Consider the following 17372-nt stretch of genomic DNA (forward strand, 5'->3'; position numbering starts at 1 on the left):
TTGTGATAATTTTGACCCCCCGGGGTGAGATCTTGTGTGGAGCCCCAGATTGAGGGAGATTATCAGTGGTCTTGTATGTCTTCCATTTCCTAATAATTTCTCCCACAGTTGATTTCTTCAAACCAAGCTGCTTACCTATTGCAGATTCAGTCTTCCCAGCCTGGTGCAGGTCTACAATTTTGTTTCTGGTGTCCTTTGACAGGTATTTGGTCTTGGCCATAGTGGAGTTTGGAGTGTGACTGTTTGAGGTTGTGGACAGGTGTCTTTTATACTGATAACAAGTTCAAACAGGTGCCATTAATACAGGTAACGAGTGGAGGACAGAGGAGCCTCTTAAAGAAGAAGTTACAGGTCTGTGAGAGCCAGAAATCTTGCTTGTTTGTAGGTGACCAAATACTTATTTTCCACCATAATTTGCAAATAAATTCATTAAAAATCCTACAAATCCTGGATTTTTTTTCTCATTTTGTCTGTCATAGTTGAAGTGTACTTATGATGAAAATTACAGGCCTCTCTCATCTTTTTAAGTGGGAGAACTTGCACAATTGGTGGCTGACTAAATACTTTTTTGCCCCACTGTATGTGTGGTTGATTTGACTCTGTCTCGGGTGATAATATGAAGTCAGTTAAATTGGCTTGTATCTGTTTAATCTCAGAAGCAAATTGAGGTTGTGTGTGTTTTATGGGACTGTTGGGTTTTCTGATGCAGGGCTCCAAATGTGGGTTTGATTTGATTGACTGTCATAGCTTTGAAGTACAGGGGGCTGTATGTAATCAAGCATCTCAGAGTAGCAGTGCTGATATCGGATCAGTTTAGCCTTTTTCTTTTAGATCATAATGATTAAGATTATATGGACTAAAGGGACCCTGATCCCAGATCAGCACTCCTACTGATGCTTTGTAAATATGGACCGTGGTCTTCATATATGGTTGAATGGGTTTTTGTCAATGTGAAATGTTGCAGATTTTGTCTATATGTTTGAGTGAAGTGGCTGTCCATAATAGGCATGCAGCAGTCGGTCCATGTTATGACAAGTCAGAGAGTTACTGTTATCATTCTACACTCACTCACTCACTCACTCTCATTCACCAGTATCTGAGAGGAGAGCTTCTCCAGAGAGCTACCGTTATCTGACCCAGTAAACAGGAAATACCCAACTGGAGGAAAACACATTCTACACACACACACACTTTCATATTTACTGCACACTCACTCATAAACACACACACACTTTCATATTTACTGCACACTCACTCATAAACACACACACACTTTCATATTTACTGCACACTCACTCATAAACACACGCACACTTTCATATTTACTGCACACTCACTCATAAACACACACACACTTTCATATTTACTGCACACTCACTCATAAACACACACACACTCCCTCATTCAAATATGTTGACGACACAGTCATGAAATATGCTTTAACTGCTGCAGTAATATTTATTGTTGTGAAAATGCTGACGCGTGACAAATGGTAGGCTTCTAGAAAACCTAATGGATTGGTTGTAGTCAGGGTAAATTAAATCTGTTCTGTACTGCGCCGCAAATATGTGTGTGTGTGCTTAAAATGTAATGTATTTCTGAAAAATCCCTCATACCGTAGTACTACATCGACCTGTGACGTGTGTATCTAGTGCACGTATTTACATCGTCCGAAAAGTCCTGCAATTTGAGTACAGCAAAGAACGTGTGTCACTGTGTAATTACTGCAATGCAGGTTCAATTTCATTGAGCCCAAAACCCATGTTCAGTGGAGTGCCAGAACGCCACAGGAGAAGCCGAAGCAGCTATCCCCTTTCAACTGTCTCCTAGCCTCAAATGATGTGTGTCTTCTATTCTGCCCTGCCTCTTTTACAAAACAAATGCACACGGGGGCACAAGTAATCGATATTATATCAAGCATGCTTTTTGGGTGAAGATTTTGTGATTGTAGCCAATGATGGATGGAAGTAAACGTTTCTGCACTAAAGGAACGCACGCATCTGGGTGTAAATAAGCATGACTCCTCCATCAGGATTGGCTGTGGTGTCGCCTGTCCCTCCCCCTTCCCTCTTCTGGATCTCTGTGATTGGTGGTGATGCTGGTGGTTCAGTTGCTTCGGGGATCCAATGATTGCTCTGCCGATATTGGGTCTACTCTGTTGTTGGGTGTCGCCGATTCATTTGCTGGGCTCTCTCTTCTCTCCCCCTTTCTGTCCTCTCCCCTTTGTAATTTCCTCTCTCTCTGACTCTCCCTCCTCTATCCCTTTCTCTCTTTCTGTGGGTGTTTTCTACTCTAGCGGTGGCTCCCGGGCCTGGTCTTGGCCCCATCCCCATGTCCCAGTTCGGCACCATCTCACGGCAGATCTCACGGCACAACTCCACCACCTCCTCGGTCTCCATGGTTTCGGCCACGGGCACCTACCGCAGGGCGCCGTCCGTCAGCTCCCAGTTCTCCCTGCAGCAGCAGCAGGCCCTACAGCTACAACAGCAGCAGATACAGCAGCCATACATTAATGGGGGCACCCCCGCCTACCCCCACAACTCAAGTAAGACACTCATGCCCCCCCCCCCCCCCCCCCCCCACCAACAGCCCTCTACTAGACGGGAGATGGATAGTTTCCCCCTAAAGGGAACTTCCCTCTCATAAACTCCATCACTCTCTTAGAAAAGTGTCCCCCACTGAGTTCGGCGACTCTCACTGGGTGCCACCGAAGCTAATGACATCCCTGTGACTACATCAGTATGTCACTTAGCATGTCCCTCTGGTACACAAATACTAAATGTACACTCGCGGGAAATACTTGTGCATTTATGTAGAATGCTTTCTTGTCCTCGGATTTCCCAGCTGATACAATCCAGGCGATCGACATACGCAAGGATTGCAGAGTCACTGCTTTTTGGTCTCCGTTTAAGTACGAGATGACGTTTTCTTAAATCACAGTTTCTTAGTGTTTTCACAACCTGTTTTTCTTCCCCATTTCCTAAAATGTACCAGCCATCCTCCACAAGGTGACTCCAGCTCAAGGTGTCCATTAACTTAAGCACAGTGTTTATTTTTAGTCATGTACTGTACCCTTCAACACACACTCCAGTGGGACAACCCACACACACACAGTCTCGGTGATGTGGAGGCGTACTGAACTCAGTAACGTCATTAATTCCTGGAAAAGCCAAAAGAATTTGGATAAAATGTGAGAAACTCAAGCCGACAGCAGCCACCTGTGCGTTTTTGAATTGAGATTGGTCTCTCCTTTCTCCTTTTGTCTGGTGTTTAAAAGAGGGAGTGTATGGAGGTGCGGTCACATGCTTGGTTCAGTAAAGATCATGACTTGGGCCTGGGGTTGATCTCAAATGCCTATAGATCAAGATCAAGCTTAAACCACTAACAGTGTCGTACGCAGACAGGCAGGCAGACGCAGACAGGCAGAGGCACGCACGCAGACAGACAGGCAGACGCACGCACGCAGACGCACGCAGACAGACAGGCAGACGCATGCACGCAGACAGACAGGCAGACGCACGCAGACAGACAGATGCACACACTCTTCCACCTGAACTGCGTTCAAAATGGCACCCAATTCCTTATAAACCTGATGCTGACCTCTAAGGTTTACAGGTTATTTTTAAGATTGGTGGCACTCTTCACGCCACTAGTTGTGAAAGTAACTTGGTTGATTGAGAGCTAGGGTTAGTAGGGTTGCACACAGCACCTCTCTCAGGTCATGTCCCGACACTACAATCATCTGGTTCAGATTGTGATTAGGAGCAGGAAATAGCAACGACAATCAAACCTAATCCCTTTTTAATCCCTCAATCTGTACCACTAAATACCTGGGGGAATCTAGACTCTGTCTCTGAACTAAAAACCACAAGCATAGACTGTTTTTATGCTTTGTCACACATGCTTTGTCTTTTAATTCTTGCAGAATATTGCATTTACTTGGGTTGAAGGTATTCTGTCTGTTTCTTTTAATATTTTCCTATATTGTTCTGGGTGACTATCTCTGTGTACTTTATATCCTTGCTTTCTCTATTTCGTTTTGTTTGTGTGTCTGTCTGTCGGTGTGTCTGTCTGTCGGTGTCTGTCTGTCGGTGCGCCTGCGGCGGCTTCCAGTGTCTATCGCTCCCCCTCCTCCTCCCATGCCCCAGCTGACTCCACAGATACCTCTGACAGGCTTTGTGGCCAGGGTGCAGGAGAACAGTAAGTCCTGAGGCCCACCACACGCTCTCCTTTTCCTTCTAGATCTAGATGTAGAACACCTCCGTAGAACACCTCCGTAGATGTAGAACACCTCCGTAGAACTAGATGTAGAACACCTCCGTAGATGTAGAACACCTCCGTAGAACTAGATGTAGAACACCTCCGTAGATGTAGAACACCTCCGTAGAACTAGATGTAGAACACCTCCGTAAATGTAGAACACCTCCGTAGAACTAGATGTAGAACACCTCCGTAAATGTAGAACACCTCCGTAGAACTAGATGTAGAACACCTCCGTAGATGTAGAACACCTCCGTAGATGTAGAACTAGATGTAGAACACCTCCGTAGATGTAGAACACCTCCGTAGATGTAGAACACCTCCGTAGAACACCTCCGTAGATGTAGAACACCTCCGTAGAACACCTCCGTAGAACACCTCCGTAGATGTAGAACACCTCCGTAGATGTAGAACACCTCCGTAGATGTAGAAGACCTCCGTAGATGTAGAACACCTCCGTAGATGTAGAACACCTCCGTAGATGTAGAACACCTCCGTAGATGTAGAAGACCTCCGTAGATGTAGAAGACCTCCGTAGATGTAGAAGACCTCCGTAGATGTAGAAGACCTCCGTAGATGTAGAAGACCTCCGTAGATGTAGAAGACCTCCGTAGATGTAGAAGACCTCCGTAGATGTAGAAGACCTCCGTAGATGTAGAAGACCTCCGTAGATGTAGAAGACCTCCGTAGATGTAGAAGACCTCCGTAGATGTAGAAGACCTCCGTAGATGTAGAAGACCTCCGTAGATGTAGAACACCTCCGTAAAACTAGATGTAGAACACCTCCGTAAATGTAGAACTAGGTGTAGAACACCTCCGTAGATGTAGAACTAGATGTAGAACACCTCCGTAGATGTAGAACACCTCCGTAGATGTAGAACACCTCCGTAGATGTAGAACACCTCCGTAGTAGATGTAGAAGACCTCCGTAGTAGATGTAGAAGACCTCCGTAGTAGATGTAGAAGACCTCCGTAGTAGATGTAGAAGACCTCCGTAGTAGATGTAGAAGACCTCCGTAGATGTAGAAGACCTCCGTAAATGTAGAACTAGGTGTAGAACACCTCCGTAGATGTAGAAGACCTCCGTAAATGTAGAACTAGGTGTAGAACACCTCCGTAGATGTAGAACACCTCCGTAGATGTAGAACACCTCCGTAAATGTAGAACACCTCCGTAGAACTAGATGTAGAACACCTCCGTAGAACTAGATGTAGAACACCTCCGTAGAACTAGATGTAGAACACCTCCGTAGAACTAGATGTAGAACACCTCCGTAGATCTAGATGTAGAACACCTCCGTAGATCTAGATGTAGAACACCTCCATCTCTCAATCACACACAGCATGCCTTGTGCCTGTTCACTCATTTGTCGGTCTTATGCTGGACACTAAACATCCTCAGTATCATCATCCTCATCTACAGTCTGTGCTAATAAGTAGTTCTGACAGATACATGCTTATTACCATTGGCACCCATTGCTTTCTTCAGTGCTCCATTCCAGGATTATTTAGGAGAATGTACAATGAAATTGGCAGCTGAAATGGTATTTCCACAAAGTCCCATGTGTGCGATAAGGCAAATGTTAAGTATAATTTCACTCAGAAAATGCACTGTATGAGCGGAAGGACTTAACGTATGCGCATTTGTTGTGTGTGTGTGTGTGTGTGTGTGATCAACAGAGAAATAGTGTGCATGCTTTTATGTAACGCTAAAGAAGCTTAGCCTGCTATTGTTAGACAGATTTATGTTACGTGCAGAATTGAAATAGCACCATTTTGTTGGTGTTTCTTAAGAGTACGACGGCTTTAATTCCCAGTAGATGGAGTAAAACAAAAACCACTTCAATACCCATATCCTCCCCTTTTGATATACACAACCTTGAGAATATTTGAGCTCCTATTCCTTTTGGTACAACACATGAATGGTATCATGATAGATTTATGCAGGTAAACCTCCACGATCCACGCATACTAATTAAGCATCTCATATAGAGAGAGCTCATAACTTACTATTCAGGTTGCAGTCTATTATATTGTTTTTGACATCATTCATTTGAACCAAACAGAGAACTCAAATGTTGTGGGAAGGTGATGGAAAGTGTCCAAACAAGTTGACATTAAAGTGCAGCATTGCCTGAGTGGCAAAGAACACTTGCAACTAAATTACATTTCTTAACAAGTGACTTGAACAAGTGACCTGGAGGAACAAAGGTCAAAATCGGCATGCCAACAACTCGCTGTCATGCATTTAACCGACTAACCATCGGTGCCTGGCATATACACACCCCTGCATGTAGCTCTGCCACGATTGCATGGTTTTCTCTGTACCGTTGGGCTTGGTTGCATGTGCAGCCCACATGTAATGTGCTGTACTGTTTCCTTCGTCCCAGTTTCAGGCAGCGTTCCTAATCTCCTTTCTGCCCCCTCCCCTCTACTGCTGTTTGGCAGTTGCGGACACACCTACTCTGCCTCCGCCGCCTCCGCCGGATGACCTGCCCATGTTTGATGAGGCTCCTCCCCCTCCTCCACCCCCGCCAGTTGACTATGAGGAGGAAGAGGAAGCAGCTGTGGTGCACTACAACGACCCTTATGCTGACGGAGACCCCCAGTGGGCGCCCAAGAGCTACATAGAGAAAGGTGTGCCTCAGGGATCAATACTGACACCTCTCTTTACTGAACGCTGTTCTTCTCCCTCCATACCATACCCTTCACATTTATTTCAACTACACTGCACTATTCAACTACTTAAGCACTGTAATGCTTAATAGGTTAAAATCTTTAGGGAGAATCTCAGTTGCATTTCCTTGATTCCTTGCGGCCTTTTTCCTCGCCTTGTTCTCAAGACCCACCAGATGAGAAAATCAGGGGGGGAGGGAACTCTGACCACCTCATCCAATGGGTTTTGAGGAGGTGAGGAGAAAGGACGTGAGGGATCAAAAGGGAATGCAATTGAGACGTTCCCTCACTGATGTTTTTCCCTCTCTTTCCTCCTCAGTGGTGGCCATCTACGACTACGCAGCAGATAAAGACGATGAGCTGAGCTTCATGGAGGGAGCCATCATCTACATCATCAAGAAGAATGATGACGGCTGGTTCGAGGGCCTAAGCAGCGGGGTCACGGGCCTGTTCCCCGGCAACTACGTCGAGTCCATCATGCACTATGCCGAGTGAAGGCACCCCGACTGCAGTGTATTGATTCAGTCATATCTAGTTTACTACAGAGACTAATAAAAACAGGAGTCTGACCATACAAAGCTTAGAGAAGTGATTTTGGATATGACAGAACTCTTGTTCCCTTATACTGATTGCAAATAAATAAAACTATTTACTTTATTTAGGTGTTATGGGTGGGTTGGGGGACGTTTTTATCAAGTATACAAAGAATGAATAGGATAAGGCTGATGACGTGCTCACAAGGGTTGTGGTGTAAAGGTGTTTTCAAAGACCACGGTAAAACTAGCTGAAGGACATTTCAAGTTTTATTCTTCTTTGTTCTTCCTGTCTACATATGCGCAACATAACATCTGACCCTGACTATTCATTAGCGTTTGTCGACATCTAGTGACCTATACATTATTCATGAGCTTATCGTGATTTCTTTGTGTATCAAGACTATTATGCTATATGGAGCAGCTCTCATGCATATGTAGGCATTCTGGTGATCTTGTGTGCACACCTTCAGTGGAAGTGTTACTACTGCTAATTGTATATAATGTGAGTGAGCTGCAGCCTGTTGGGTGTCTGTAGTGTAAATGCTAATCACAGTATCTCAAGCAGGCTACATGCCACACATGCAAATGTCCAACAGAAGATTCTGTTCTGTTTTCTACAATCACAAGGCTGATCCATTTTGGATGTTGAATTCAAACTTCAATGGCTTTTATGAATAACAAAACCTTTCACTTTTTATTTCAGTCATTCCTGAAATTAAGTCTGGATGTAAAGCATGCTAAATTAAACATGTATAACCTCTACGTTTTAATGCCATTATGCTTCCATTTTGTTGTAATATTTCCATTTTATTATTTTTTTATTGATTGAATTACCTAGATATAAAAGTCATTTTCGGACTTGTTGATGTGATGGTCTTATTTTAACATTTGATATTACATTTACATGAAAATGTTCCATCTGGTAATGTATCTAAAGCAACTCCACATCCATCTTAAGGAATACGTCACAGTAATGTTTTACTCATCTGTAGGCATAAGTATAATGTAAGATATTATTAATGGATTAAGATTGTAATTCATAGTGTTCGTGGGCTCAGTTTTCAAGTGATGTTTTACTGTTCCGTAATAATGGAGACCAATATGACAACTCGGATACCTCCTCAGTCTTCACAAAGTAAAACTGGGTTTAGATCTGTCGTTTTTAACCTGTAATGGTTTCGTAACTCAGGTCTGGATTTCTTGATGCCAAATTGTTTCTTTTATTGTTCCAAATTGACCCCACCCACTTTGTCCATGTTCATTTATAGTTGTAATTATCCCCTTCGACAGACTATCGATTGCTTCATGACAATTCAGGTAGGTGTATATGGTTAAGCTGCAAAATTGCAGACTTCACCAGTTTCTTCCTACATATGTCTTTCCTGTCCGGACTCAAAACATGAAAGTAACTGCGCTTGTCACTGTTTACCATTTCAGGTTATAGCAGCTAATGCCTTGATGCTTTGTTATATTCAACATATACAAGTGTTCCAGCTCAATGGGTAGATATCAAAGCTCTCATCTCTGCCCTTAGTATGTATATATATATATATATGTTCATTGAAAAATGAATGTACAGTCTTTTATAATAAACCATTGTACAACCTAGTGGTGTGGTAATTGGGAATGAAAACAAAGGTAAAGCTTGACTTTAAAAAATAATATTTAATGTGAGCACACAGTCATTGTGGATGTTAAGGCCTGGGTTTATTAAAGGTCCCGAACAGTCAAAATCACAGTTTCATGACATTTGGATGAAACCAGATCAAAGTATGAAAAATGAATGTTGCTTCTACATTGATCAAGTTTGATCATAAAGTTACTGGTCCCCTCCCCATGTCAAACACTTAAGAGGTGGGATTTGTGACATCACAAAAAGCCTCATTTTAATAGACCAACGGTAACATCTTATTCTCTTACCTAATTTAATTAAGTACCGGTAGCTAGTCCACTGGTGCAAAAATGTGACTGCAGCATGTCACCAAATAGAATGAGGTTTACCCTAATGAAGTGTCTGGTGTTAGCTAGTTGTCTTTAGCCAGGATGGAACAGAAGCAGGGGATGGGTTGCCCACAACTCAGACGCAGTGGTCATGTCATTACATTAAGACACATGCCAAACAAAAAATTCATAACTTCTTGACATCATTGATAAGAACATTGTCTCACGGTACAAACCATTATGATCATCTCTTTCCTTGACAAACTGACCAGGTGAAAACTATGATCCCTTACTGATGTCACCTGTTAAATCCACTTCAAATCAGTGTAGGGGAAGAGGCCGGTTAAATAAGGATTTTTAAGCCTCGAGACAATGATTGTGTGTGTGCCATTCAGAGGGTGAATGGGCAAGACAAAAATGTATGTGTCTTTGAATGGGGTATGGTAGTAGGTGCCAGGCACAGCGGTTTGAGTGTGTCAAGAACGGCAACTCTGCTGGGTTTTTCACAGTCAAACAGTTACCCGTGTGTGTCAAGAATGGTACACCACCCAAAGGACACCCAGTCAACTTGACAGAGCTGTGGGAAGCATTCGAGTCAACATCCCCCATGTAACTCTTTGAAACCTTGCAGAGTCCAGGCCCCGACAAACTGAGGCTGTTCTGAGGGCAAAAAGGGGTTGCAACTCAATATTAGGAAAATAGTTCCTAATGTTTTGTAAACACATGAAATTGTTCAAGGTGAACCAGCTAGCGTGATAAACAGTGCTGACAATTCCATTTGGGATAGCTCACTAAATTATATAGCCAACATTTTGTCTACATTGATAGTTACAATAACCAAACAGGATAAACAAATAATTAGTGAAACCATGATTTGATATATGACAGGATTGGATGTTGCATGCAATTTCAATGTTGTTCGAGTTCCTTTTGTGTTTCAGCAAATTTGCTTGAGATAATCTCACTAACACTGCATCTATGTTGCTTGACACCAATGTCGGTTCTTGGGAACGCCCGCCCACTCAGCCTACTAGCTCCCCGCCCACTCAGCCTACTAGCTCCCCGCCCACTCAGCCTACTAGCTCCCCGCCCACTGATGCAATCTTTTCGGACTTCCTGGTGGTAGTTTTCCATGAGAGAAACAAAACATTATTTCTCAAACGTTAAAATATTGTGGGTGATGTTTTAGTCACTCAAAAGGCTGCGTTACATGGGAATCAGAATGACTATTTGGGACCTTTAAGCACTTGTGACAGGAAATACCTACAATATAACATTCTCCAATTGACAAGAGTCACCCTGACAAACATTTGACTTTTGGTCGTTACGGTGCGGACTGCGGGCGGATCTTCGAGCAAGGTCTTAATACAGATCCACACACACAATAATGATACTCCATCTTGACTCATGGAATTACAATGATTCTGCAGGGTCCATCCCGCCCCAAGCATCACGTGTAATAACAACAGCCTTGCCAGTTGGAAGTAGGGCGGTGGCTGCATTTACAGTACTGTATACACTGAAAATCATGTTTCAACAATGATCCTGGAGGGTCCCTGTGCATATAGGTCTGTGTTCATGCCTCATTGACGTGCTATTTTAACTCTTTGTTAAAGTTCAATTGAAGTATAGGTGGGGGGTTGGTTCAGAAACCTGTAGATGCAGGGGTCCTACAGGACTAGCATTAAAAACCACTGGTGTCAATAACATATACTCTTTTCTGTGAGGACCTAAGGGTTTTCCAGAGGGGAGAAAGAAGCCATGGGTAATGTGAAGCAGTGCATCTCACCCAAAAGTCAGTCCTGAAGAACCTGTGTATGCACCGTTTAGTTCCACCTTTAACTTATGTTATGTACAAAAAGCTGCATAAACAATGCTCCATCAGGACCCACTGGGAATGTCACTGATGAAACATTAACCACCTTCCCTCATCATCCTGGCATCTAACCCTCCATGGGCAGCCTGAAGTGAAGCCTGGGGGTGGGAGCTCACTTGTCGCGGGTGAGGACCATCTCAGTGAGCCTGATGAGGGCGTCCCGTTCCGGGGAGGGCCTGAGCAGGCTGATCTGCCGGATGGCCTCCCGGCAGTAGCTCTGGGCCAGGTAGTTGGTCTGATCCACACCATCACTCTGAGGGAAGGAGAAACCAGGCGGGTGTATTTTATGAAGCCCTTTTTACATCAGCAGTTGTCACAAAGTGCTTTACAGAAACCCAGTATAAAACCCCAAATAGTAAGCAATGCAGAGGCAGACAACATAACCATAGGACCAATAGAATTTCCAGATTGTTTTTAAAACACACAATTCTCACAAAAGGTAGACATGTGTCGTCCATCTTCATCAACAGCCTTACCTCCAGGACATACTGCCAGGCCCGATCCACGTCTCCAGTGGTGCTGAACCTCCTCATAATCATAGCATGCAGCTCAGGAAACTAAAGAGGAAACGGTAAAATACACTGTCACAGACTACACAGTTAGGCACATACATACATACCAGTCAGTCACTGTGTTTCAATCTAGAAATAGCTATGTTGGACAGTAACTAGAAGAGTTACTCATTTCCCATATGGGGAGCTAAAGGTTGACTGTTCAACTCTCACAATAAACACACCTGTTGACAGGCAAATAAGACTGGTCCGGTTGCCAGGCCCAGCTTAAGGTCTGTAGCTGAAGGCTTTCCTAGCTGGCTGGCGCATGCTGTGAAGTCCAGCACATCATCCACCAGCTAGGACACACAGAATTAACATTAAGTCAAGTTTAATAACTTCATTCAACTTTAATAACATCAAATTAAAAGATTATACAACACCCATTCAAGAGGCAAAAGCAAATATCAGAAATGTACCTGAAAGGCGATGCCTACGTTCCTCCCGTACTGAAAGGCTATTTCCTGTACCTCTGGGTCCGAGTTCACCAGAATAGATACCTTGAATGGAAAATGACAGCCAGTCAACACACACCTTTTCAGTTCTGCCCTAGGACTTCCTGGAAGTCTGTTATTATTGTGGAGATAGAACGTACATACTGCTTTACAACTGTTCGCTATAAGACTGGCAGTCTTCTTGAAGCTCTTCTCGAGGTAGTGCTTGAATCTCTCGCTCTCGTTCTCCTTGGAGCCCAGCTGCATGAATTCCCCTGGAACATCAACAAATATGTTAGTGTGAACAGAGACAGTGTTTCCTATACGCTTTGGTAATCTTCAACGTTGATTACTCATTTCCCCTTACAAAATCAGAAGCGTTGCATTACAACAGTCTTAATTGTAACAGGGCGGGTAATGGTGATAAGCAAACAGAAAACTCAAAGTGTAGTTCTGGTAAAGTGTACAGTAACTGAAACAGCCAAGGAAACAGATAAAATAAACTGTTTGAACTGAAACGGACTGCATATCTTGTGCAACGCAACAACAATACTGCGCAACATACTTGTTTGGGTCCTTACCTCGCACCAGATCCTCTATGACCTGAGACAGCACTGACACCACTGTGTTGTTGCCGATACGGGCCAGAGCCATGGAGGCTGCCGAGAGGATGAAATCTCCAGCTAAAATGGCCTGGGAGAGTAAAGAGAACACATGATTAATAAAACCAAACAGTCATACGATCTCACAACTAGGGTGTATTAGTTTATCATAAGACGCATTACAAACGTTGTTAGTCTTGCATTTTTTTCAAGACTACTTGGGCCATTTCATATGACCATTTCCCTCATTAACATGAACTGCATATGTTGTAGTTGAATAGCTTAGTGTAGTGTGTAATATGACACCATGACTGGCTACTCCTAACAGACAAAACCCAGGTCGGGGGACTCCGCTCACCTTTCGCTCCCCCCACACTTCGTTGATGGTGGTCTTCCCCCTCCGCTTGTCCGAGCCGTCGATGACATCATCGTGGACCAGGCTGGCGGTGTGGATCATTTCAGAGATCATAGCTATGGACCGCTGACCTGGGAGCAGATCTCTACACAGACAGACAGAACTACATAGTCACACCTATTGGTTCAATAGACAATCACTGATAAGGGCAGCCTGAATAAATACTTTTATGAAATGGTTATTGCAATGAAATAGCATGGGCATGACTCATTTCAACTGTAATAGCCTACATCCATCTCCGGCAATGAAGTCATAAACAGCAATCATAGGGTACAGCCTATCTTACCTTTCTAAAAATGTGCATTCTCCCCAGTCACTTGTGCCAAGTGGTTCCTGGTGTGTGTGCTAGATAGATACATTTCATTAGCATAGTTTCTCACCCAAGTCTGCCTCCTGTACACCATTAGGCTACTTACTACCAGGTATGTATGTACCTAGTATCCATACTGCCTACCTAGTTAACTGCACTATACCCAGGATAATATCTTACCCGTCTCTGTTGCTGTGAATATTGCAGGCCCGGGCCATCAGCACCACTATCATTGGTCGGAAGGCCTTGCCCTTCCCGTCAAAGTAGTAGTCACATAAGGACTTCAGCTCTGATTTGGACACAAAAAGCTCCTGTGAAGAACAGAAAAATCACCTTTATTGGGGTTACGTTACTTTAAAAACCAGTCACAGTAGTCTGAACTGGGCAAAGAAGCTAAATGAGACGGAGTAAGAAGCACACGCCACTGTGACCATGCTACATGATGACACCAAGTCAGGCGACTTACCTTTTTAATATCATCATACAAATGGTTCAAGTCTTTTTGGGCTAGTGTGAACGGGTCCTTCAACTTGGCATCACTGTGTATCCTTTTGCAGCAGCAAGGCTTTTGTGTGGGGTAAAGCAACCTTGATTTGTGCCTACTGTAAAATAAATATGCACAAGTATATATAACAATTATCACATCTATATACAGTGCCAGTCAAAAGTTTGGACGCAGCTACTCATTCAAGGGTTTCTTTATTGTAGAATAATAGTGAAGACTTCAAAACTATGAAATAACACATATAGACTCATGGTAGAAGACCAAGTCCATATTATGTCAAGAACAGCTCAAATAAGCAAAGAGAAACGACGGTCCATCATTACTTTAAGACATGAAGGTCAGTCAATCCGGAAAATGTCAAGAACTTTGAAAGTTTCTTCAAGTGCAGTCACAAAAACCATCAAGCGCCATGATGAAACTGTCTCTCATGAGGACCGCCACTGGAAAGGAAGACCCAGAGTTACCTCTGCTGCTGAGGATAAGTTCATAAGAATAACTGCACCTCAGATTACAGCCCAAATAAATGCTTCAGAGTTCAAGTGATGGGTTCTGACTTCTAAACTTGAAATATTGTTAAAATCATCAGGTATCCTATGGAAATGAGGAGTGCCACAGTCTGCTTTCTACACCAGAAGTTACTGGTTATCTGTAGGAGGAATGTATGTGGTGGAGTCAATTAAGCTTGGAATGTATTGAGTAAAGGAAAGGCAATCACATGTTTGCAGTCACTGATAAGGATGGAGAGCTGTGGATTAGTGAGGAATGGGGGCCGCGGTCAGGTTACATTGAGGGAGGAGGAACACTTTATTACCCACATCACTAAATATGTAATGTTTAGAGGGAAGAGAGAGAGATATATATATTATATATATATATATATATATATATATATATATATATATATATATAGACACATCTCAACATCAACTGCTCAGAGACTTCGTGAATTAGGCCTTCATGGTCAAATTACTGCAAAGAAACCACTACTAAAGGACACCAATAAGAAGAAGAGCCTTGCTTGGGCCAAGAAACACAAGCAATGGACATTAGACCTGTCAAAATCTGTCCTTTAGTCTGATGATTCCAAATTTGAGATTTTTGGTTTCAACCGCCGTGTCTTTGAGACGCAGAGTAGGTGAACGGATGATTTCCCCTTGTGTGGCTCCCACCGTGAAGCATGGAGGAGGAGATGTGATGGTGCTTAGCTTCTGACACTGTCTGTGATTTATTTAAAATTCAAGGCACACTTAACCAGCATGGCCACCCCAGCATTCTGCAGCGATACACCATCCCATCTGGTTTGTGCTTAGTTGGACTATCATTTGTTTTTCAACAGGACAATGACTCAAAACACAAATCCAGGCTGTGTATGGGCTATATGATCAAGAAGGAGAGTGATGAGTGCGTCATCATATGACCTGGCTTCTACAATCACCCCGACCTCAACCCAATTGAGATGGCTTGGGATGAGTTGGACTGCAGAGTGAAGGAAAAGCAGTCAACAAGTGCTCAGCATATGTGGGAACTCCTTCAAGACTGTTGAAAAACATTCCTCGTGAAGCTGGTTGAGAGAATGCTAAGAGTGGGCAAAGGTGCCATCAAGGCAAAGGGTGGCTACTTTGAAGAATACATTTATTTTATTTGTTTATCACTTTTTGGTTACTACATGATTCCATATGTTCCATTTCATAGTTCTGATGTCTTCACTATTACTCTACAATGTAGAAAATAGTCCAAATAAATAAAAACCCTTGAATAAGTAGATGTCCAAATGTTTGAGTGGTACTGTATATCATATTTCTCTATCTATATAAACTACTGCATATAATATTTCAATCTCAGACTCACCTTGTCAGAATATAGTTGCCTATTAAGGTTGTGTCTTCAGGCCTGGAGGATAGTCTCTGAAATAAATTAATGTCACATATGAATAACCTGAGCACATCAACTTAAGCATATGTAGCCAATCCTTTAGTCAGGCGGGCATTTGACAACTTTTCCTCAAGTTACTTATTAAGGACATGATGTCATTGTGAGGTAGCCTAGTTTAGGTTATTCTAGGCTATGAACCACATACTCTTGACCAAGCAATGTAGGCTACCCACTGACAGTTCTGTCTAGTAACAACATGGTAGGATTGGGTGATATTTGGGGAGACCTCTATGATAAGCTACTCCAAATGTTGCAATATCCGATATAATCGTTTTGCTCCGTTAATGACTAGATAAATCCAGACTTTATTATATCGTAAATAAGCAAACAAACTGCAGTCGCGTTCTTATTAAATAATCTTAGTATGGCCAAAAAAAAACAAGGCTTAGGTCATTCACTTCATTTTCAACATATTTGATACAGTCTAACTTATAAAACTGCACATTGTTTATTTGTGAATTTCAAATTGAGCAGGGTTATTCAACTCTTACCCTACGAGGTCCAGAACCTGCTGGTTATGTGTTCTACCTGATAATTCATTCCACCCACCTGGTGTCCCAGGTCTAAAATCAGTCCCTGGTTAGATGGGAATGACGAAAAAACAAAGTGGAGCTGGCTGAGTTTGAGGGGAATAAAGTATAGTCTTCACCATGACGATATATCGTCAGTGTGAAATATCATGACATTATTAGATTTAATCATACATCGGCCAACAACCCAACAACCTAGTGTCCCTTCTGAAATAAAAGAGATAAGCCAGTGAGAAAAATCAAGTGCAAGGCTTGGTACAGTGTAGCCCAGCAATGACATGAATTGTCTTGACCTTTAGCTAAACTGAGAATGCATAACAAACCAGCAAGATATGGCTAGCTAGAAATCCAAACCATCTTGTCATATAGCAACAATCTTTACTGTAACTATATATACAAAACCAATGTCCTTCATAACATATATGTTTTTAGTTCGCTACAACAACTGGACTAAACTGGACTAAATCCCAATATAGCTACACCAGTCAAGCTACAACTCATTAATAAGATCAGCTTGCAGATTCTGTGTTATATACTGGTTGACCTTGATTGGGTTGACAGCACTCCCGCCCGGCGAAATCTTGGCACTGACACGGGCGCACGTTACCTACCTCCTTTCCCGAGCCAGCGACGGCCCCCGTTCCTCGCAAAGACAAAGCAGCAAACGTAGCAGACCTTCCATTAAAACCGCATATGGTTTCTAGTACACTTGTACTCGTAGCGCCTGTAGTCCACCTCCAACAGTGCCTCCACGGTATCGCCATGTTCCTCCACACATAGCTGGAAAAGATTACACAATATGACG

At 43.0% G+C, this 17372-nt stretch overlaps 2 protein-coding genes across 17 annotated transcripts in view; one reads left to right on the forward strand and one right to left on the reverse strand.

Moving 5' to 3' along the window:
- LOC139367089 (abl interactor 1) overlaps positions 1-9077 on the forward strand; it is a 67289-nt gene extending 58212 nt beyond the window's left edge. For 6 of the 15 annotated variants that reach the window (XM_071105114.1, XM_071105119.1, XM_071105113.1 and 3 more), the window contains 4 exons: positions 2297-2545; positions 4114-4200; positions 6708-6896; positions 7255-9077. In XM_071105114.1, the coding sequence (XP_070961215.1) occupies positions 2297-2545; positions 4114-4200; positions 6708-6896; positions 7255-7430 (701 nt within the window). In that variant the 3' untranslated portion in view covers positions 7431-9077. The remainder of the gene's footprint in view (positions 1-2296; positions 2546-4113; positions 4201-6707; positions 6897-7254) is intronic. The other 9 variants (XM_071105121.1, XM_071105117.1, XM_071105122.1 and 6 more) reach the window with 2 other exon arrangements.
- Positions 9078-9116: 39 nt separating this feature from the next.
- LOC139367091 (all trans-polyprenyl-diphosphate synthase PDSS1-like) lies at positions 9117-17362 on the reverse strand. Of its 2 annotated transcripts, XM_071105129.1 has the most exons (12): positions 17179-17362; positions 15954-16009; positions 14067-14202; positions 13781-13911; positions 13234-13375; positions 12855-12966; positions 12439-12548; positions 12259-12339; positions 12025-12138; positions 11765-11845; positions 11405-11541; positions 9117-10072 (listed from the first exon to the last, which is right to left on the reverse strand). In XM_071105129.1, the coding sequence occupies exons 1-12, from the start codon at positions 17329-17331 to the stop codon at positions 9976-9978; spliced, it is 1350 nt and encodes a 449-aa protein (XP_070961230.1). In that variant the 5' UTR covers positions 17332-17362; the 3' UTR covers positions 9117-9975. The 2 variants fall into 2 exon arrangements, with proteins under 2 accessions (XP_070961230.1, XP_070961231.1); XM_071105130.1 differs by lacking the exon at positions 9117-10072 and having other exon boundaries at positions 11370-11541; positions 12259-12548; positions 17179-17355.
- Between the last annotated feature and the right edge of the window lie 10 nt (positions 17363-17372).

This window comes from Oncorhynchus clarkii, chromosome 15 (assembly GCF_045791955.1).
Source record: "Oncorhynchus clarkii lewisi isolate Uvic-CL-2024 chromosome 15, UVic_Ocla_1.0, whole genome shotgun sequence".
Classification (NCBI taxonomy): domain Eukaryota; kingdom Metazoa; phylum Chordata; class Actinopteri; order Salmoniformes; family Salmonidae; genus Oncorhynchus; species Oncorhynchus clarkii.

Coding starts and splice junctions, on each gene's coding strand:
- LOC139367091 (XM_071105130.1), bottom strand. CDS start 17,331: ATGGCGATACCGTGGAGGCACTGTTGGAGGTGGACTACAGGCGCTACG. Junction 12,967..13,233: donor AAGTGTGGGGGGAGCGAAAG/GTGAGCGGAGTC, acceptor TTACTCTCCCAG/GCCATTTTAGCTGGAGATTT. Junction 12,549..12,854: donor CATAGAGGATCTGGTGCGAG/GTAAGGACCCAA, acceptor TTGATGTTCCAG/GGGAATTCATGCAGCTGGGC.